Here is a 23,014-nt window from a genome sequence, read left to right as displayed (position 1 = left end):
TAATAATAATAATAATAATAATAATAACAATAACACAACCTTTTAATGTTTCATCAGTAAGATGTAGTAACTTATAATGCTGTTTTATGTTATACAACCGTTTTCCTAGTAATATTTGTGAACAAATCATACATTTAATATTTTCATCATATTGTAAGCAAAAGAATGCATCCTCCCATCCTACTTGAAACTTTCGTTTTTATAGAGGTACATGGTTTCGAGAGAGACATTGCGACGATACGCCACTCGCAGGTCCGAGACAAATACAAATAGAACGGAGTTTGACTCCAGTGAGTGAGAGGGTGGGGGTTGTAGATAGGTAGCGAGAGAAAATCACTGCGAGCCACAATGTGCTCGTGAGTCGCATTTTCGCCGCGGCTGAAGTATAACGAACCTTCGATATAGACTTATTTAAGTCAAAACAATTCCAAAATATGATTTTTGAAGTTAGGCCTATCAGATTTCCGAACACACCATTTGCTTACTTACGGCTTTTAAGGAACCCGGAGATTCACTGCCGCCCTCACATCAGTCCCTATCATAGCAAATAAAAATTATAGAATGGAGCGAGACGGACCGCGTGGAAAACCATGAGGCATATTGTACTGAAAGAAGGAATTCTCTCATTAATTAATTCATTCACTCCTTCATCCGTCCACCCATCCATCCATCCATCCATCCATCCATCCATCCATCCATCCATCCATTAGTTCACATTCATCCATCCATCCATCCATCCATCCATCCACTCATTCCTTCATTCATTCATCCGTCCATCCATTAACTTATTTCTTCATTAATTCATCCGTCCATACATGAATTTATTCCTTCATTCATTCATCCGTCCATCCATTAATTAATTAATTCATTCATCCGTCTATCCATTAATTCATTCCTCCATTCACTCATCCGTTCATCCAATAATTCATTCCTTCATTCATTCATCCGTCCATCCATCCATTAATTCATTCCTTCATCCGTCTATCCAGTCATTCCTTCATTCATCTGTTCATCCATTAATTCATTCCTTCATTCATTCATCCGTCCATCCATTAATTCATTCCTTCATTCATTCATCCGTCCATCCATCCATTAATTCATTCCTTCATTCATTCATCCGTCCATCCATCCATTAATTCATTCCTTCATTCATTCATCCGTCCATCCATCCATTAATTCATTCCTTCATTCATCTGTCCATTCATTCATTCCTTCATTCATTCATCCGTCCATCCATCTATTAATTCATTCCTTCATTCATTCATCCGTCCATCCATCCATTAATTCATTCCTTCATTCATTCATCCGTCCATCCATCCATTAATTCATTCCTTCATTCATCCGTCCATCCATTCATTCATTCATCCGTCCATCCATTCATTCATCCGTCCATCCATTTATTCATTCCTTCATTCATCCGTCCATCCATTTATTCATTCCTTCATTCATCCGTCCATCCATTGATTCATTCCTTCATTCTTTCATCCGTCCATCCATTCATTCTTTCATCCGTCCATCCATTCATTCATTCATCCGTCCATTCATTCCTTCGTTCATTCTTTCGTCCGTCCATTAATTTATTTATTCATCCGTCCGTCCATTCATTCATTCATCCGTCCATCCATTTATTCATTCCTTCATTCATCCGTCCATCCATTTATTCATTCCTTCATTATTTCATCCGTCCATCCATTCATTCATTCATTCATCCGTCCATTCATTCCTTCGTTCATTCTTTCGTCCATCCATTAATTTATTTATTCATCCGTCCGTCCATTCATTCATTCATTCATTCGTCCATTCATTCCTTCCTTCATTCATTCGTCCATCCATTAATTAATTAATTCATTCATTCATCCGTCCATTCATTCATTCATCCGTCCATCCATTAATTCATTCATTCACTCATATGTCCATCCATTCAGCCATTCATTCATTCATCCATTCATTTCCTGATTGCTTTACCCGGTTCTTAACCGGACTTCTCTAGTGACTCTTCGATGTAGACGTGTTTACTGTACGTCAGAAAATGTCACTCTATTATGGGATTGAAATAAATATGAGGGCACAACAATGTGCAGTGTTGAGGCATGGACAAATCCTAAAAATGACTTTCATGTTATTGCCTATCGGCTAGTCGCTCTTGGATGGACAATTTTTCGCAGTACCTACCGAGGTTCTTGGAACGCAACAAAGCGATATGGAAGATAGAGGTGCATTCTGAGAAGGTGTAAGGCCTTTGTAACAAGATCAGCCACCAGGTGAAACACCACGTTCATCTAGCGCTGCCAAGGGACTCTTCCACACTTCATCAACATTTTTAAAACTATACTTACATTCATGTTATGTTCCAATACGAGTAGTTCAGTGTCACTCCGTGGGACCTTCAATTATCCAAGAATATTAACTTTACAATCAACTTCTTACGGACGATGAAGTGATAATTGCACAGGAAACAGAGGACGCTACTTGTATGATTAAAAAGCTAATAGTACAAGGGTACACAAGAAGGCGTGTAGGCCTAATAGTAAATCTTGATAAAACTGAATAACTACTATTGGATTTGGAGAGACAACTTATGATTGATACTAAGGAGATAAAGACTGAACTAATTCAAGTCTCTGGGGTCAACCTTAGAAAGTAATGATACAGCTACATTATCAATGGAAAAAAAAATAATAACGAAAAATTTACATGAACAAAACTGATGTAATATCAAAGTATGTTCAGTCCGAAGTACCTATTTTATTGTAATTATGATGCAGAAACATGGGCCGTTAACATATAGAAAGCAAAGAATTATTCACAACATAAATTCTTCTGTCCACACCTGTGGAGTAACGGTCAGCGTGTCTGGCCGCGAAACCAGGTGGTCCGGGTTCGAATCCCGGTCGGGACAAGTTACCTGGTTGAGATTTTTTCCGGGGTTTTCCCTCAACCCAATACGAGCAAATGCTGGTTAACTTTCAGTGCTGGATCCCGGACTCATTTCACCGGCATTATCACCTTCATTTCATTCAGGCGCTAAATAACCTAAGATGTTGATACAACGTCGTAAAATAACCCAATCAAATAAAAAATAAAAAAAAGCAAATTCTTATGTGAATAAGATATCGGCGGGAAAATTCAGAAAATATGGGGTCCGAAATAGTACTGTGAAAGAAATTGTGGAAGTGGAAAAGAATATTATAGGACAAATAGAAAAGAAAAGGATTAAAAGAACGTCAAATCGGAGAGAGGTTGCCAGTATGAAGAAAAATTTTAGAGTGAGAGGCAGAGGTAAGAAGAATTAGAAGAAAAAAAAAGGAATTTAAAATCAAAATTGATGGATAGTATAGATCGACAGAAGAAGATGCAACAGATAAAGCATTGTGGTAAAAGAAAATTTGGCTTGGGTAAAGGGAAGCTGTTTTTATTATAGAAAATTGATATACAAATAACTATTGAAAAACTATTAAGACCTTGTACAATATACAGTATTTTAAAACAATTCACTTAAATATAAAACAAATTCTAGTATTATCATATTATACACGCCCCCATCCATTGTTCGGAATCTCTCAGGATGAACGTGAAATGTCTTGGAAGACTCCTCATTGAGATCTTCTAAGCAAGGAGTTGAAATTTATCACATGTTTACCACTGATAACTTACCAAAAAATATGTCCAGCTGACATCTTCCTTGTAAACATTTTTACGTAACAATGAATGGAATAGCATAGGATCTAACAATTCAACATCTAGTAGAAATCACGAGGAATGCAAATACTGTGTTGTCAACATAATAGCCTATACTACGCGAGTTCCTGTCCCCCCCCAGCAGCAAACAGCATTTAGATAAATTTATTAGTTATGTAGACAACTGTCCGAAGACAGGTTTGAACCTTATAAGTGACACCCATGAGACAACTAAGCCAGGAGATAATGGGGTAGAGTGGCGAGTTCCTTCCCCCCTCCATTGCATACATAGTTGACTAGCTACATATTACATTAATCAGACTTTAGATGTATAAAAATAATATTGTTCTTCGTCTAACAGATATCGTCAAGTGAGATGTAGTGCCTGATAATTAGGGAGAGGATTTTTATGTGCTAAAAAATTTAAATATATTTATTTTTTATGTGCTAAAAAGTACGAAAATATTTGCTAAAAATAAAAAATATATATATTTTTAAATATGACAAAAATATCTTACTTAGCTTGGAAAAAAAAAAGTTACTAGGTACTCACCAACCACACTTGAGTGCTAGTAGTTGGCCGAGAATTGCAGTGAACAACAAAGGTCATCTCCAAATTCTCCATCACAAATGCATGCCGATTATCTCTGAACAACGACTTATACTGTAAAAACGATCTTTCCACATCACAGGACGTCAGACGTGTATATTTAAAGAGAGGAATGTCACAAACACAAACACCGTCAATTTCACCTACAGGCACACCCTCCAATACTTGAGCAACTTTACACATTTTTTATATCCACTGTTTTTCCCAAACATATTCTGGAATTTGTCCCTTAGTACTTGTACTTCTGAACTTGGTAGCGAGTCTAGTTTAATTTTCACGGCACGCACCTCTCTGTTTCAGGCAACAGGTTTTTGGATGTTTCGAGTTTTTTTTATGGTGTCACACAAAAAGCTTATATTTGCTAATAGGAAAGCCAAATCTTTTTTTAAACAACCATCTTTCAGTATATCTTGAAGGATATCGATTGACGAAGCCCGATAACAGGGAATCACAACAAGACATATTGCTTTACTTGATGGACATGAGCGAGAGGCGAGAGATTTGTTTAAATTAAATAATGTTCATACCCGAGCTCTTATCTGTTGTGTTTCACAAACAAAGCGTTGAATGAAATCATCTTCAGCAACAATAAACATTCCTAATTATATGTTACAAGATCTCTCCTCCTTGTCCATGTTAATTTATTCTCTAATAATAACACTGATATGCTGCCTAGCAGTTCTCAGAACTTGAGGTGATACTATTACAAAAATGGATCACGGATACACCACACAGCGCTTAGAAACACGAAGCAACCAAGAATTCTTAAAAAGATAACGTACTTCTGAGTTACATAATTGATTTAGTTTTAAAATATTTAAAAGTTCTTGTAAAAAAATTATTTAATTTTAAAAAGTCCAAGATTTATGTGTTTATAATAGATTTCCTAAAAAATATGTATTTACATATTTTTTTGTGAAAATATGTGTTTTTATGTGAAATAAAATTCGGGTTTTAAACTTGAAATTTCATGATCGGAATTTTTAACTTTGTTAATTGTGTTTTATCACATGCAAAAATAATATTTAATTACATAGGAATCCGCTCCTTACTGATAATACAGTATGCGCCAAAGCAAACAGTGGTGAAATTCTCGTACTGATATTGCGCATGTACGTATCGTATCCATGGTGAAGTTTGTTTATCTGAACTCATTGTTGTATTGCTGATACATGATACAGTGAAGATTTGCTAAAATGGCTCTCACAACATAGGAGAAAGTGTTTATCGTGGAACATTATTTCCGGTCATACGGAGTGGGGCGTCAGAATAGACCGAGCTTGCGCCACGTTAAAGAGCAGGACCAGGAGCGATTTAACAATGCGGCACCAAATAACACAACAATGTTAGCTGTCGTCGAGAAGTTCCGTCGTACGGGATCAGTCTTATGTCGCCTTGCATGTCATAATGACTTATCTTAATTCTCAGAGTATGTTTGTAATTTCAGTACTCCGTTTGACCGGAAATAATGCTAGACAACAAACACCTTCTCCTCTGATGTGAGAACCATAAATCAACACAACACTGAATTCACAATTTACCAAATTATTATATACAATAAATAAATACTTCGTTCCTACGGAAACGTGGACAGCAGATGAGTGATAATTTCAGTTACTGTTTGTTTCGGCGCATACTGTAGCTGTATATATCAGACAGAATTTCAGTCAGAGGTGATTTTTTAGTTACTGAGTTATAAAACTTTGTTGCCGGTAGTGTTCGTACATCAACAGCAACATTTAGCAGCGGGAGTAACGATCTCCACTAGTGACTAGCGTAAGTAAGAATTGGTCAAGTGACTCGCTCAAGACTGGTCGTAGGATTCGTCATTGGTAAACAACCAGGAAATGAACATTTCCTATGCTCTGGTTCCGTAGTGTGATCTGTGTCGATATCTTTAAGCCTCAAAGATTCTGCTTGAAGAAGTTCGCAAATGGAAACAATTCTGCAGATGATTTCTTACGTAAGAATAAGACCTTTATTCTTACGTAAGAAATCATCTGCAGAATTGTTCCTTCTATTTCCGCACATGTTCATTTTGCAAAATCATTCCTATTATATTATAGCTCTACACTCTAACATTCTTGTCTCAAGAAAATTACTGTAATTTTAGTCGGTTATTTAACGACGCTGTATCAACTACTAGGTTATATAACTCCCATTTCCGCATAAGCTAGAGCTACGTTCACTTTGAAAAGTGATTCGTATAGATGTCTCTACACGCTCCTGGTAACATATTGGTGAGGCCGTATGGTCTTAGCTTTGCCAGGTTAAATAATAATAATAATAATAATAATAATAATATTATTATTATTATTATTATTATTATTATTATTATTATTATTACTCTTAACATTCTTGTCTCAAGAAGTTTGTAATTATATTTTTAGCCGGTTATTTAATGACGCTATATCAAATAAAAGGTTATTTAGCGTCCAGTCGGCCTGAGTAGCGTAGTCGGTATAGCGCTGGCCTTCGGTGTTCATATCAGTAGATTTACTGGCATGTAAAAGAACTCCTGCTAGACGAAATTCCAGCACACCGGCGACGCTGATATAACCTCGGCAGTTGCGAGCGTCGTTTAATTAACCATAATTTTTTTTATCGTCCGTGGAATTGGTAATAGCGAGAAGTTATTTGGCGAAATAAGTCCGCGGATTCACAATGGAATTACATAATATTCGCCTTATATTTAGAGAAAACCTCGAGAAAAATAATCTCGCTAGATAATCGCTCCAAGCAGGAATCATAGCCACACTAGAGCGCTGCCTCTGATCAGTAGTCAAACGCGTCTAGTCTCAACTGCGTCGATGCTGTAATTATAACAAGGATGACATCGTCTGCAGCGATTTCGGATACGAAACGCGATTCTACAGTATGTGAGAAAAATGGTAAAAAAGATTAAAGCCGAATTTGAATGCACTGCAATCTTGTAATTTTTAAAAATAAATTTCCCTTCATTTCGTAAAAGAGAGGCTACAATCCAGGAGCACTGTTCACGATGAATGGACTCACAGGTGAAATAGAAAATTAACAGAACTCATACAATAGAAGAAATCGCTGTGCTAGACCACGCCGGAAACCAGGTTTCAGTCTGTGGGATGCAGAACCCTCGAAATAGGACTAGGCACTTCTCCAAGAGGAATATCTACAATTAATTCTGGAGATATACATTTTTGTGGGACTTAAGAGTGCAGCTTACAGAAGCAATTTACACAAACTTATAAAGCAGTTGTTTTATCTTCATTATTACATGACATAGAACCGGTTTTCATTCGATCGGTCAGAGAGCATCCGTCAAGGTAGAGCATCTGACCGAATGTTTGAATTTCAACCGTTGCCCCTGATGTTTTTCAGGCTAGACACAACACTGACATTTTCTGAATAGGCTACACGAAAGAAGTAACAATTGAAGGGAATTTACCATGTGTAATTTTAAAAAATGTATTTGCTTAATATAGGCCTACAATTGATTGCATACTTTATTACACTTATCTTCATAACATAATTATATAGATGAATAAGTCGGCCTGAGTAGCGCAGTCGGTATAGCGCTGGCTTTCTGTGCTCGAGGTTGCGGGTTCGATCCCGGCCCAGGTTGATGGCATTTAAGTGTGTTTAAATGCGACGGGCTTATGTCAGCAGATTTACAGGCATGTAAAATAACTCCTGCGGGACAAAATTCCGGCACACCGGCGACGCTGATACAACCTGGGCAATTGCGAGCGTCGTTAAATAAACCATAATTTTTAGAATCATTTCGAGGAAAAATTGTTCCGGGGGCGGGCATAATTTTGCGTAATTTTCATAATTTTTAGATGAATAAATGAACACCGGTAACAACAAAGGAAAAAAAATAAGTGTAATGCATAATATGAAATCTGGTGTGTGAAAAAATGCAAGAATAGAATAAATTACAATTACTTATTAAATACAAGAAAAAAATAAGTATATGCATTCTATTGTAACGTTTACACTTTAAACTAAAAATGCATACCTCTAAAACAATAGATATTAAGGCCTTTTAATTACTCTAAGCAGATGCATTATTTCATTAATAAATCATTTTTAAGAAGTTAAGTTTTTCTCTTGACGATACCAACTGTAATACCTGAATAAATGAATCGACTAATGAATCAATGAATGAATGAACCAATCAGTGAATCACTGAATCAGTTTGTGAATCAATAAATGAATCCATGGATGACTGAATCAATGAGTCAATGGATGGATCGATGGATTGATTGATTAATTGTAGTGGGAGAAGAATATCAATTAAATAGGTCTACACGATGATAATCGCGTCCTTGCAAGGGCTCTTGGAACTCCTGCATGGCTCAATGTGGTCTGCCTTTGCCGTCCACGCACAAAGAGTGAGAAACAACTCAAATATTCGTTAAACCGAATACTGAGACACTCCGCGTGACGGAAGAGCTTTACATACTGACTACAGCGCCAGGCGTTCTATAGCAATATATAATTTATATTTTTCGTAACGGGTTGTGCATAACTCTATCTTCCACACCAATAGATTCTACGCATATAATTTACATTTCTTAGAATAAGTCCAGGTTAAATTTTGTTTCAATTATTTTCCAAATGACATTCCTCATAGGCCTACAGTTATTCACAACACTTCTACCAAAAACATCTGAATGGCGAAATGTTCACGAATTTTTATTTTACATTTCAGTCTATTAACGTTTAATCAGTAGTGTTAAATACTTAAGAATCAGTATAGCAACTTGTTCTGCAGTTACATTGTGTAATTCCCCACCTTTGATATACATCTCAGTACTTCATGCACTGACAAATACTGCTGTTTAGTTATTAAATCAGTTATGTCAACTGATGCCCATAGGAGCAAGCGCGCGCTCTAGAGCCCAGGAGAGCCTGAGCGCTTTACAGCGGAAAGGAAAGAGACAGACGAAAGAGGTAGTATATGCCGCTTGGTCGAGCTATATACAGGGATGGCCAGCAATGATTCAATGGATAAAGGGAAGAGAACTTATTAAAACTGTATCCATGTTAATTTCTAGATTTGTCTGCGAAGTATAAGTGCATTATAAGAATGTAAGTTTTAATTTTAATGTTTATTTTTCACGAGTTTGCTTTTTTATTCAAAAGAAAATATATTTCCTCAACTTCTTTACAGAAAAGTGAAATTTTCAGATATGTTTGTTTGGTAGCCATACAGGTACTAAAACAATGTTTTCGTAAATCTAATATATCGTAAATATATATTACTGAAGATAGTGTATTAAAATGTTTGAAAATATTCGCATGAAAAATGTTTGTAAGGAAATGAATTAACAAAGCAAATATTGTTACATCACAAACAAAAAATATGTGCCTATTTGTTGATAAAACGTCAGCTCTATAGCTTCAGCAGATTTCGAGAGAATTTAATATTCTGATAACAGAAAGTTGCGCACCATATCACCTAACAGCATAATGCGATAAAGAGTTTTATTATGTAATATTAGTTACAGTTAAAACATATACCTAGACAACTTTGCTTTGTACTATAATATTGTTTTGAATACTTTTATAAGGGTAAAGATACCATCAATATCAATTTCAACTTATCATGTCATATTCAGTGTCTTTCTTTTGGATAACACTTTCTTTATGAATGATGTGTTTAATTCACTTAGTACAGTATAGTTGTAGTTATTATGGAATTTGTGTGAATATTTCTTCTTTACTCTTTAGTACGTTATTAGCGTTTAAAACACAACTGCAATATTAGGCTAAGAAATAGGTATTAGTACTTTTGTTTTGCAGACAATATAGAAAATAACGAACAGAAAGAAGTTATATAAAAATAACGACATAATATTTTACGTTCCGTTTGAAGTTTGTGCACCACTGTTTTCTTAATCCAACAGGCTGCTTATTCCTCCTAGCATACCTAGCGCTTAATGTCCGCACACGACGTCAAGGTCAGAAAAATGTGCCTGCTTTGACATCACTGTACTAAATTGTACGCGAAACAAGTTTTCAAGCAAAGACATTGGAATTATGAAGTCAAATCTACAATCAACCCCAACATTACTACACGACACTGAAGTTCAGAAACAAGACATATCAACACTAAACAAAGCAGAGACAAAATGTCTCAGAAGAACAGCTGGGCGCACTTAGAGCACAAAAATGACGAAATTCTAGGGGAAATTTAAATCGTATGTCATTTCGACAAAAGTACATTACTTAAAACTGATTCGCCTTCATCTATCCGTCGTCGTCATAACAGTCACAAAATGCTCTTAGGGCCGTACTCATAAACGATACTTTGAATGAAGACTTCCCAAAGTCGACTTTCGTAGTAAAGTTTAACTTTGTTAAAAGTCCTATTCATAGACACTACTTCTGAGACTTTGACTTTGACTTTAGCAAGTCGAGATTTGACGATCTTGTTCTAATGTTGGCAATCAAAATCACTGCCTTCTAAACGAATTAAATTAATAGATAGTTGAAACAGATAGGCATTGCCACAAGCAAAGCCATCTTTCGAGTCACAAATCAATGAAACAATTGAACAACGGTACACGTTAAGCAATTGTTAACCATTCTTGCAGCTTTACATAAGAATAATATTATTCGAGGCTTAGTGTGAAACTAACTTAAGTATACAAAAATTGACATTTTTAGGTCTTTACACCAATCGATAATAATTTGTTTTTCTACCTGGCCACAAAAAATCGTAACTCAATTCAAACAGTCTTGTGTATAACAAAATTCGTAACTACAAAAACATGATGGTATAGTTAATCTGAAATACTATTGCCTGTTAAGAATTTTGTTGTGAATAAAACGTCTATTGTAGTTATGTTAGTTTCAGGGTAGGGTACCGTGTTCTGGAGTTTATCCATAATTTTGTTGTGAAGATATGGAAGATGAGATTCCACCAATGACAGACTATGAAAGAGACATATTATCCTGCTGACAGTTGGCAGAGTTATTCCCTGCATGTCTGCAGAAACTACTTAAAAATTATCTGAAATCAATATGCAGAAAGCATTATTATGACGACCGCAAGGATTATAAATTAACTTCATTTCCTATGGAATTAAATAGTAAGAATCAATCAATATTAAGCTATTAATCCTTACTATAGCGTAAAATCGGGATGAAATAAGTTGTATTATTTATTGGTGGAACAGGTAATCCTCTTTGATTATTCATCAATGAAAGTTGAAACATGAAGAGGATATTTAATACTGTCTGTTTATCAAATCTGTACCTTGATTTGAATTTACAATCTATAATAATACGCTAAGGAACATCTTAAAACTGGCTCTTGTTCTTGACCCTACTATCCGTTTCGAAAGAAACCTAAATCAGGCCACCGAAGTTGATATTGAGAAGAAATCCATATATGAACCTTGTCTGCCGTATCTTTCTCAAAAGTACAACGTCCCTCTTAAACAATGGTCCGTCTTTGGTTTGCTGTTTGGCAGTAGAGGTTCAATTACAAAATTCACATCTTAAGGAACTTCACATTTCTTTTGATTATGTAATGTCTATTCTTATAAATATTATCAAGGATTCTCTTCAAATATTACATCATCATCTCTATTTCAATTAATCAACTTATATTTGCCTTCAACAATTAAGTTTCTTTTTTCTTTAATGTATCACATCACATTATTGTACATGTTTATTATATTCAGGACCCTTGTGGTCACTCAAAATTCTTTGAGCTGATGTCTATAATTTAGAAATTTATTTATTTAATCTCCTACATATCTTCAATGTTCTCGGCAAATTCAACAACGTCCCAAATATCAGTAATTTTCCTTTTGTACACGAACGAAAGTCAAAGTCTAGATTTTCGGCAACTTCGAAGTAAAGTCACGATTGAAGTTTACTTTCCTCAAAGTGTCGACTGTGAATAGAAAAATGGTGACTTTGTACTTTCCAAAGTCAACTCTGGTCCAAAGTCTCGTCTATGAATACGACCCTTAGAATGAAGCTGTCTTACTCACCGTTTTCCTTGGGAGTCTGCGCTTCCTCCAGGACCCCGTTCCCGTTCTCCCTCTCCTCTTCGCCAGTCATCGCTCCAGCCATCCCAATGTCCTCTCTGACTGGAACAATTGAAAACGAAGTTGAAGTGTCCGCGGCACTCGCTGTACCTGAGCTCTATGATTTATGTTTCATAGCAGGCAGAGCCGACCCTCCCAGCGCGAGGCTTGCCCGAGACTGCAGCGCGAGGGTTGTTCTGTTCGAGATCGGCTGGCCGAAACGGGGCGACTTATGGTCAATGCGGGATAAGTACCAACAATGGAAAGACCCGCTTCCAGCTTTACAGAAACTCCGGTCGCAGTCAACTTGAGAGCAACACGCCGCGCTTCTCTCAATCGAATTGGGTCTTGTAATTAGCGAGGCTGCGCTCTTCTTATTTATGGCTACAGCACGAATCTATATTTACAGAGGTGTGAAAATTATTAGAATAATCTTAATTTTAAAGGTTTTTTTTTAATAGTTCCTTCACAAATATTAATTGAATTGATGAATATTGGTATATAATATTACTATACTGATGTAGGATATATTTACTACTAACAATGTCGGAAAGCATTGTTGTACATTGGTATTTTTCTTATTTTACAATTATTATGGGAATTCAGAAATTATTATATTATGTTGGCGGAATTGGAAACATAAAAAATTAATTAAGAAATGCTTTAAACAAATTGTTCTTTGCGTTTACATTGTTGTGAAGGTTCAAATGAACGTATACATCTGAAGGGTACACGGGAAAAATGAACAATATCACATTTCCATTAAGGGTGAGATAGTGATCTATTTCAGTATATTACTGCGAAATTTATTGATGTTTCTACTTGAAATGAAGGAAATGATGAGTGTATCCGTGGTTTTAATTCTCCTTCACCAATTTTGGTAAAAATAACACTAAAGTTTGTAGTAATACAGTGAATTAGATAATGACATCAGCCTTATTAGCATTGTGACAGTGTTCGTTTTTCTCGTGTACCCTTCATCTGTTTTGTGCATATAATTTTTCATGTTTCCAATTCCGCCAACATAATATAATAATTTCTGAATTCCCATAACAATTGTAAAATAAGATTTTTTTTTTCTTAAATTTTATTGGATTATTTTACGACGCTGTATCAACATCTAGGTTATTTAGCGTCTGATTGATATGAAGGTGATAATGACGGTGAAATGAGTCCGGGATACAGCACCGAAAGTTACCCAGCATGTAAAATAAGAAAAATACCAATGTACAATAATGCTTTCCGGCATTGTTAGTAGTAAATATATCCTACATCAGTATAGTAATATATACCAATATTCATCAATTCAACTAATATTTGTGAAGGAACTATTAAAAATCCTTTAACCCTGCATTACTCAGGTGGGGTGTGGTAAACCCCGGTGCGCATATTTCAACGAAAATCTAAGTGATGGAGCTAGTGTGTACTCTGTGCATGTGTAAACCTTTCAATCACATCTAGAAGAGTTCACTTAAGAAATTGTTTAAGTGAACTAAGAATAGTATATTTAATTGCGTTTACTTATCTGATTTCTGAAACTTGCGGAAAAATATATTAGTTATTTAAAATGGGGTTTGTGAAACCCCACCTGAGCAATGGTGAGAATATTTATAACATGAGTAACGCAGGGTTAAAATTAAGATTATTCTAATAATTTTCACACCTCTGTATTTATTTGAACTTCACCACCAACAGAAGCAAGCTTCCAATTATAGGTGGCTTACATTGATACATATACAAAATACATAACAGTGAAAAAAGAAAAAAACAAGGAACACAACGAAAAAAAAAGAAAGATACATAACGGATACTAGAATATAATGCTACAGTTAATATTTGTGCCAAATGTTCAATATAACAATTCAGAATTATTTCAAAATTAGAGTAAAAACATTAGGCTTATAATACACTTATTCATAATTTAAATACGTAAGAAAATATAGTTGTATTCTTCACCTGACATAATTAGGAACATTAAATCCAGACGTTTGAGATGGGCAGGGCATGTAGCACGTATGGGCGAATCAAGAAATGCATATAGAGTGTTAGTTGGGAGACCGGAGGGAAAAAGACCTTTGGGGAGGCCGAGACGTAGATGGGAGGATAATATTAAAATGGATTTGAGGGAGGTGGGATATGATGATAGAGACTGGATTAATCTTGCGCAGGATAGGGACCGATGGCGGGCTTATGTGAGGGCGGCAATGAACCTTCGGGTTCCTTAAAAGCCATTTGTAAGTAAGTAAGTAAGAAAATATAGGTTTTTTTTTTAAATTGCATGAAAATTTCTAACTATTACACTTTTACTACGTCATACTACTGTTGACCAATGAAACGGTACAAAAGGACGTCTTTCAACCAATCATGGCTGCTTATCGCACAATTTTATCGCGTCCCTAGAATTTGTTTAATTTTATCGCTTCCCTAGCATTTGTTTATTTTTATCACTACCCTAGCATTTGTTTCTTTATTTGCCAACATTTCAAACTGAAAATTCTCTACGGTACTATAAAACATGCTTTGTGATCGCCATTTGTTTATAGCATAGACAGTCAATTGAAAATGGCGGCTCCGTTCAAACGTTTTGGTGAAGCTAACATTAGTGAAATAGATCAAATGATAGCCAGAACGACACCAAACAACACAAAGAGAAACAGAAACAGTATTTGGAACCAGTTTAATCAATTTTGTATTGAGCGGGGACATAAACTGCTAGGTGACACTCCAGTTGAACAGATCGCTACAATTATGAAAGACTGGGCCATCAATATGCGAAAGGGAGATGGACAAGAGTATAAAGAATACTCTGTAAAAACCATATGGAACGTTATAGCAACAATTCTGCAAGAATATTACTATGAACGATATAAACGTAAGTTCAACCCATTTTCTGACATAGAATTTAAGTGTGCCAGAGATGCCAGAAATACCAAAAGAAAACAGCTTCAGAACCTACCAGAAAAAAGAAAGAAAAATGCTGTAGCATTAAAAAGTGATGAATATAATTCTATTGTAGAAACGAAAATACTCCACTGGGTTTGGAAATGAAATTTTTTCACATTGCGCCACTGGAATTGGCTTGGTGTGGAGGAGAAGCGGTGAAGTGTCTTACACATCATTTCCAGGAAGAACTGAAAAACGATGGCACTCCATCAGGAAGAATCGCTTACAACTCTATATTTTCAAAAACTTGTCAAGGTGGTGACCACAAGTTAGCAGACACGAAGTGGCTTATTCCCAATAAGGAAAACACAGACAGATGTCCTGTAAGACTTTATAAATTATTAACGGAGAAACGTAAGTGCAGTGCAATATTAAAAACTGATCGTTTTTTCCTTACTCCCAACCATACATATAACATTTCTGGGGTTTGGTATAAAAACTGTCCTGTTGGGCAAAATGAAATTTCAAAATGGACTAAGTTATCTGCACAAAAAGCTGGTATGGACGTCAAAAAACACAAAATTACAAACCACTCCAGTCGATGCACAGCAGTTTCAAATATGACTCGCATTGGCATTCAAGAACAAGAACTAATACAGATCACTGGTCATAGTTATGCATCTTCCCTGAAACCCTACTTACAAATAAATGAAGAGCACCATTCGGAAATCCTGAATAAGTTGAGGAATACACCATGTACATCAACGAGTTCCACTTTTACGCACACGTCCAATGTAACATCAACTGAACCACCAACCACTAAAACATTCAAATTTGAAAATTGTACTTTCAATAATTGTTCCTTTTAAAATTATTCATGTTTATTTTTTATTTCATCATCTTTTATTAAAACTTTTCTTATTTCATCGTTCCTAATTGAAGACCGTTTTTGCAAAACTTGCTAACTGAAAAAACTAAATTTTACAGGAGAGACAAAACACTAAAGTAAGCAAGTTTTGCTGTATGTCTCACTTATAGCAGAAAGCAAGTTTTGAAAAAACCATCACACTTTGACGCACTACAATGAAGAGAAATAACCCGATTTTACTAAGACGCTTTGAACATCATGTAGAGGCCTACCTTATGTTAACGAATCCATCAAAATCTCAATTTTGCAAATTTTGCAGTTAGCAAGTTTTGCAAAAACGGTCCTCAATTATAACTTTTCAAACACTTGTTTATTATATTTAGGTCATGTTATAGCTTCTGCTGTGTGATATTATGGATAGTCACCTATCAGAGATAGTTTAATTATTGAAAACCATCTGTCAATTGAGATTGATTACTGGGATCCGGATAATTGAAGTGGAATGTAGCCTGTTTTAATAAAAAAGAAATTGAATCAACAAAGCATTCTTGACTAGTAATCCCCATAGAGTTCAATGAAGATTCTATAGTTGGCACGACTGATAACCTAGATCTAGGCTGATAACAAGAAAACAGCTATCCAGACGGCGGTGAGCTAATCATAACACACTATAGCCATCTAGCGAAATACAATGGTACAAAAATACATTTGAAGACAGTTCAGTATTTTCGTAAGTCAATATTTTATTGTATTAGAGTACTTCGTTACTTCTAATCTTTATATAATTTCTTCTAATCGTGTAATAGTCAATTAAATCCCATTCGAGTTTTGATTTTCTCTAGATAAATCAAAACCTCTAGTGAGATTACTGTTGATAAACTGAAATCTAATTGAGAATCATAGTTTAAGGACAAAGACCTGTAAGTATTACACAGACATAACAAACAACGGAGAGTTCTTGAAGGAAACTGTTCTAGGAATTGATGGAATAACAAAAGGTTGCCTATGACGTAATTCTGTTCTTTTTACATTGAATTAAATTAAATTTAAAAAGTAAGTGATTATATGAAATTCGCTTTTCATAAGACGACATGTCATGTTTTTTTTTTTTTTTAATATAAGTAGCGTAAAAATCATTTGTGTATCCTTTCTAATTGCATCTTATGGGATTGGAACTATCTACGTGTTTAATTAGATCTCAATTACAAAGGAAGCATACAACTTTGCTTTTGACTACCACTACCACCACCAGTCACGAATTAAACCCAGTCTAGTTCTGTCTCAAGCAATGGTGACCCGGGTTCGATCTCCGTATAGGTCATAAGGGAATTTGTGTGAACAAAGCGGGCGCGAGGGTTTTTTTTTTTTTTTTTTTTTTGGACTTCTCTTGTTTTCCTGACCATTACCATCATAATTCCACCAGTATTTGACAATCAACCTCACTCTGCAAGGTTCCTAGATAGGCCTTATGCCTTCAGAATAAATATTAGATATTTTTTACATCGTCTCATACTGTAAATGATGTTCTTTTTTTCAGTGTTTTGTAAGATTTTATTGTTTTTCTTCAGTTGAGCAATGCAATTAACAGGACACTATGTTTATTAGGTATGTGTATTGTGAGCATGCGACATTCGTAAAGTTTTAATAGCGGTACAAAAAATATGAAATGTAGGTGATAAGTTTCAGATTAGATTGAATGAATTTTAGTTTTTTCCTTCAAATGTGCAGGAATTTCATTGGAACAAACGTAATATTGAAAAATTCCTTTGCAGAACAGAAAGTTAAATTTGTTCGGATCAAAATTCTGTTGTATTATAATGATAGAGATTAAAAGATGAATCGCGTATATTGCTATGGCAATATGTTTGTAAATAAGTATCGTTATCCGTGTCGCCATATCTTGAAAGGTATACAGTGTGAACCGTAAGTAATGTCATTAATTTCAAGGGGTCATTCTTCGAGATATTTCAAACAATAAAGTTCAATACAATTTTGCTCGTTTTTGCATCCTTTTCGAGAAAAAAAATTGTTTTGTATGAAACATTTCATAGCGTGTTTTGAGAAAGCCATTGATTTAATTCTCAATATACTCAATCAATTTAATGATAATACATGATGGAAGGGATTTTAGCTTCTCTTATAAATGTGCAGGAGTTTGTTCCGAACAAATGTCACTTTTCGCCCTGCAAAGGAATTATAAACTTACTTACTTACAAATGGCTTTTAAGGAACCCGAAGGTTCATTGCCGCCCTCACATAAGCCCGCCAGCGGTCCCTATCCTGTGCAAGATTAATCCAGTCTCTATCATCATATCCCACCTCCCTCAAATCCATTTTAATATTATCCTCCCATCTACGTCTCGGCCTCCCTAAAGGTCTTTTTCCCTCCGGTCTCCCAACTAACACTCTATATGCATTTCTTGATTCGCCCATACGTGCTACATGCCCTGCCCATCTCAAACGTCTGGATTTAATGTTCCTAATTATATCAGGTGAAGAATACAATGCGTGCAGTTCTGTGTTGTGTAACTTTCTCCATTCTCCTGTAACTTCATCCCGCTTAGCCCCAAATATTTTTCTAAGCACCTTATTCTCAAACACCCTTAACCTATGTTCCTCTCTCAGAGTGAGAGTCCAAGTTTCACAACCATACAGAAGAACCGGTAATATAACTGTTTTATAAATTCTAACTTTCAGATTTTTGTACAGCAGACTGGATGATAAGAGCTTCTCAACCGAATAATAACACGCATTTCCTATATTTATTCTGCGTTTAATTTCCTCCCGAGTGTCATTTATATTTGTTACTGTTGCTCCAAGATATTTGAATTTTTCCACCTCTTCGAAGGATAAATCTCCAATTTTTATATTTCCATTTCGTACAATATTCTGGTCACGAGACATAATCATATACTTTGTCTTTTCGGGATTTACTTCCAAACCGATCGCTTTACTTCCTTCAAGTAAAATTTCAAGGAATTAAAAACTAGCAACTAAATTACACGTGGGAATGTTAACTTAGGATACATATCAACAATATGCGTAAGTATTAAAAATTAGATACATCGTGCAAAATAGTAATTTATGTAACTAATAATCTTTGTAATTTTCACGAGTGTTTATAATGAAGATAATACACGTGTTACAACGTTTTATGCTATTCTAGCATTAAAATATGTAAAAAAATCTATTATAAATTTACAAAATGTAATGTTATGACGTAGTAGAGACATGAGTACTGCATGGCTAACGAGAAACACAGACTACGATGCGACGTGACGTCACATTATTAGTCCTAACATGGCCAACATTGAACAAGTTTATATGTCAATGCACATTTAACAGGAATTTAATATTACAGCAATTCCTTTGTTTTCTGAAACTTTTAACATGTATTTATATTATCAAGATGGCCATGACTAGATCTAAATAATCACGTGACTCCGATTCGCGCCATAGCACGTCTTTCTCGTTAGCTACGTGCCTAGTATACTGAATATGACGTAATATATTGCTTGGTTGCTAAGTAACCGTTTCTAAGACAATGTTACTTTGTTGTTGTTTTGAAGCTTTTCCTTACAGGTACGTTGTATAAAATTGTGTTGTGTAGGCACTGATGACGTCATGGAATACTAGTTGCTAGGTAATCTTTTCTGGCACCAGTGCCAGAATTAGGCCAATTGTGCACGATTTAAAACGTCACAACAAGTGTGTTTTAATGCTAGGATTGCATAGAAAAGATATTAAACAATATCAGCCCTTTTTGTGACTTAAAGTAATAAAGTGTAGTTAAGAAATTGGAAAAAAATAACGAACTTAAAAAATATATTAAGTGCATATGATATGGTTTAAAAATTTATTTTCTGTGGTTAAGTTTACCCCATCGGTCAAGTTTACCTCGGTTTATAGTATGGAAAATAGTTCTTTTCAGAGGAAATAGGGAAGGAGTAAACCACGGGATATATACCGTATAAGGTTGTCCCTGAAAAGTGTTGCCTCTCTTCAAGTAAAAACTGAATGACGCTCTGATTAAATTGTTTGTGGTAGCCTGTAACTAAAGAAAAAAAAAGTTAATAAAAATTAGAAAATTCCCACTAACTTTAGAAGTATTTACTTAAGACCTAATTTAATAAAAGAATGTATCCTAACTTGATAACAGACTGACGTTTCGCAGTCTGCATTAGGCCTATGGCCATAGAAGTTGAATACTAGAAAAAAGACTAGCCTACAGCGGAATAAAAACAATGGTATTTTATACGACCAAAAAATTAATCTTCATTTAGGAATAAAAAGTTGAAATTGAAATTATATTCTTCAGGAAAAAACAGAATATATATATTTTTATAGCACGATATAAACGAGATTTCAGAAGAATTCAGAGTATAACCAGCCATTGAAAAACACAAAAATGTTCACGTTGGGTTCGTGTTTAGACTGAACAGAAAATTGACTTTGGAAGAATAACAGAAGCGATCGAGACCGATTGTTTCCACGATCAACCCCACAGCACACAAAATTGTGGGCCAGTTGTTGAAGAATCGGCAATATCGCGAAATCTTGGAAATAGGTGGCAGCCCTGGCAGAGAATCAATAGCAACGCCACACATCATAGAAATGGAAGTTTCAGTTTTCAATTTGGGAAGCTGCTTTGGTACAGTAAAAACAGATGTGGGGTAATGGACATCGGTCAACAGCAGGAGCGCGCTCACCTGGGTGGAAACATCCCCCCCCCCACCGGCAGCTGACCAGAGCCACCCACCATCTCACCACAATGGCTTTTTGTAATTCGCAAAAGCCCTCCAAGAGCAGAAACCCGGCTAAAAATAGAAAAATGGACCCGGATTACACAAAGATAAGACGCGCGTACAGTCGCCTGTTGTTAAAATCGTCCACCTTCCTTACCAATGGCGGCCAGGACTGTCCAGTCCCTACACAAAACGAGGGGAACACACTTCACAACACCGGGCCAATTTGGAGGCCCACACACTCTTTATTTAATCATAAGTTTCATGGCTATCGTGCCCTACAGCAGAATTTCATTCTTGGTGACACAGACGAAGTCACACCACATCATGAGGATCAATGCGGCACTAGATCTCAGCAAGGCTGAGCTACATTTCCAACCGCTGTGACTCCACCGAGCATTACTCCGGACTCAGAATTCAACTGAGACTCTGTCCAAAACCTTTTCCAACCACATCCAAGTCGAGTTCCCTGTCAAATTCAAACTACATTCAAAATTACTTCGGACTCATATTTCAAATCCGTAGAAAATTATTTCCTACTAGTATTCCGATTACATTCGATATTGCTCTCTACTATTTCGACTCCATCAAAAATTGTTTGCAAATCAAATTCCGACTCCAACCAAAATGTTAATGATTCAAATTCCTACTCCGTCCAAAATTGTTTTCTACTATTATTCCGATTCAATCCAAAATTGCTTCCTACTCGTATTCCGACTCCATTCAAAATTGCTTCCTACTCGTATTCCGACTCCATTCAAAATTGCTTCCTACTCGTATTCCGACTCCATTCAAAATTGCTTCCTACTCGTATTCTGAATCCATTCAAAATTGCTTCCTACTTGTATTCCGACTCCTTTCAAAATTGCTTCCTACTCGTATTCCGAATCCATTCAAAATTGCTTCCGACTCGTATTCCAAATCTATTCAAAATTGCTTCCTACTTGTATTCCGATTCCATTCAAAATTGCTTCCTACTCGTATTCCGAATCCATTCAAAATTGCTTCCTACTCGTATTCCGACTCCATTCAAAATTGCTTCCTACTCGTATTCCGACTCCATCCAAAATTGTTTCCTACTTATATTCCGATTCCATCCAAAATTGCTTCCTACTCGTATTCCAACTCCATCCAAAATTGCTTCCTACTCATATTCCGATTCCTTTCAAAATTGCTTCCTACTCGTATTCCGAATCCATTCAAAATTGCTTCCTACTCGTATTACAACTCCACTCAAAATTGCTTCCTACTCGTATTCCGATTCCATCCAAAATTGCTTTCTACTTGTATTCCGATTCCATTCAAAGTTGCTTCCTATTCGTATTCCGAATCCATCCAAAATTGCTTCCTGCTTGTATTCCGATTCCATTCAAAATTGCTTCCTGCTTGTATTCCGATTCCATTCAAAATTGCTTCCTACTCGTATTCCGAATCCATTCAAAATTGCTTCCTACTCGTATTCCCAATCCATTCAAAATTGCTTCCTACTCGTTTTCCGAATCCATTCAAAATTGCTTCCTACTCGTATTCCGAATCCATTCAAAATTGCTTCCTACCCGTATTCCGAATCCATTCAAAATTGCTTCCTACTCGTATTCCGATTCCATCCAAAATTGCTTCCTAGTCGTTTTCCGAATCCATTCAAAATTGCTTCCTACTCGTGTTCCGATTCCATTCAAAATTGCTTCCTACTCGTATTCCGACTCCATCCAAAATTGCTTCCTACTCGTATTCCGATTCCATCCAAAATTGCTTCCTACTCGTATTCCGACTCCATTAAAAATTGCTTCCTACTCGTATTCCGACTCCATTCAAAACTGCTTCCTACTCATATTCCGACTCCATTCAAAATTGCTTCCTACTCGTATTCCGACTCCATTCAAAAGTGCTTCCTACTCGTATTCCGACTCCATTCAAAACTGCTTCCTACTCGTATTCCGACTCCATTCAAAATTGCTTCCTACTCGTATTCCGATTCCATTCAAAATTGCTTCCTACTCGTATTCCGATTCCATTCAAAAGTGCTTCCTACTCGTATTCCGACTCCATTCAAAACTGCTTCCTACTCGTATTCCGACTCCATTCAAAACTGCTTCCTACTCGTATTCCGACTCCATTCAAAATTGCTTCCTACTCGTATTCCGACTCCATTCAAAATTGCTTCCTACTCGTATTCCGATTCCATTCAAAATTGCTTCCTACT

At 35.8% G+C, this 23,014-nt stretch overlaps 1 protein-coding gene across 2 annotated transcripts in view; it reads right to left on the bottom strand.

Moving 5' to 3' along the window:
* The window catches only part of lin-28 (protein lin-28 homolog), a 253,510-nt gene that overhangs the window by 169,608 nt on the left and 60,888 nt on the right, over positions 1–23,014 (bottom strand). The window contains exon 2 of one of the 2 annotated variants that reach the window (XM_069832159.1): positions 12,280–12,378. In XM_069832159.1, the coding sequence (XP_069688260.1) occupies positions 12,280–12,361 (82 nt within the window). In that variant the 5' untranslated portion in view covers positions 12,362–12,378. Of the gene's footprint in view, positions 1–12,279; positions 12,477–23,014 lie in introns of those variants that run through there. The other variant, XM_069832158.1, reaches the window with a different exon arrangement.

The sequence above is a fragment of the Periplaneta americana genome, chromosome 8 (genome assembly GCF_040183065.1).
Source record: "Periplaneta americana isolate PAMFEO1 chromosome 8, P.americana_PAMFEO1_priV1, whole genome shotgun sequence".
Classification (NCBI taxonomy): domain Eukaryota; kingdom Metazoa; phylum Arthropoda; class Insecta; order Blattodea; family Blattidae; genus Periplaneta; species Periplaneta americana.
The sequence above is the reverse complement of the archived record's forward strand: the minus strand, read 5'-3'. Positions and strand labels throughout refer to the sequence as shown.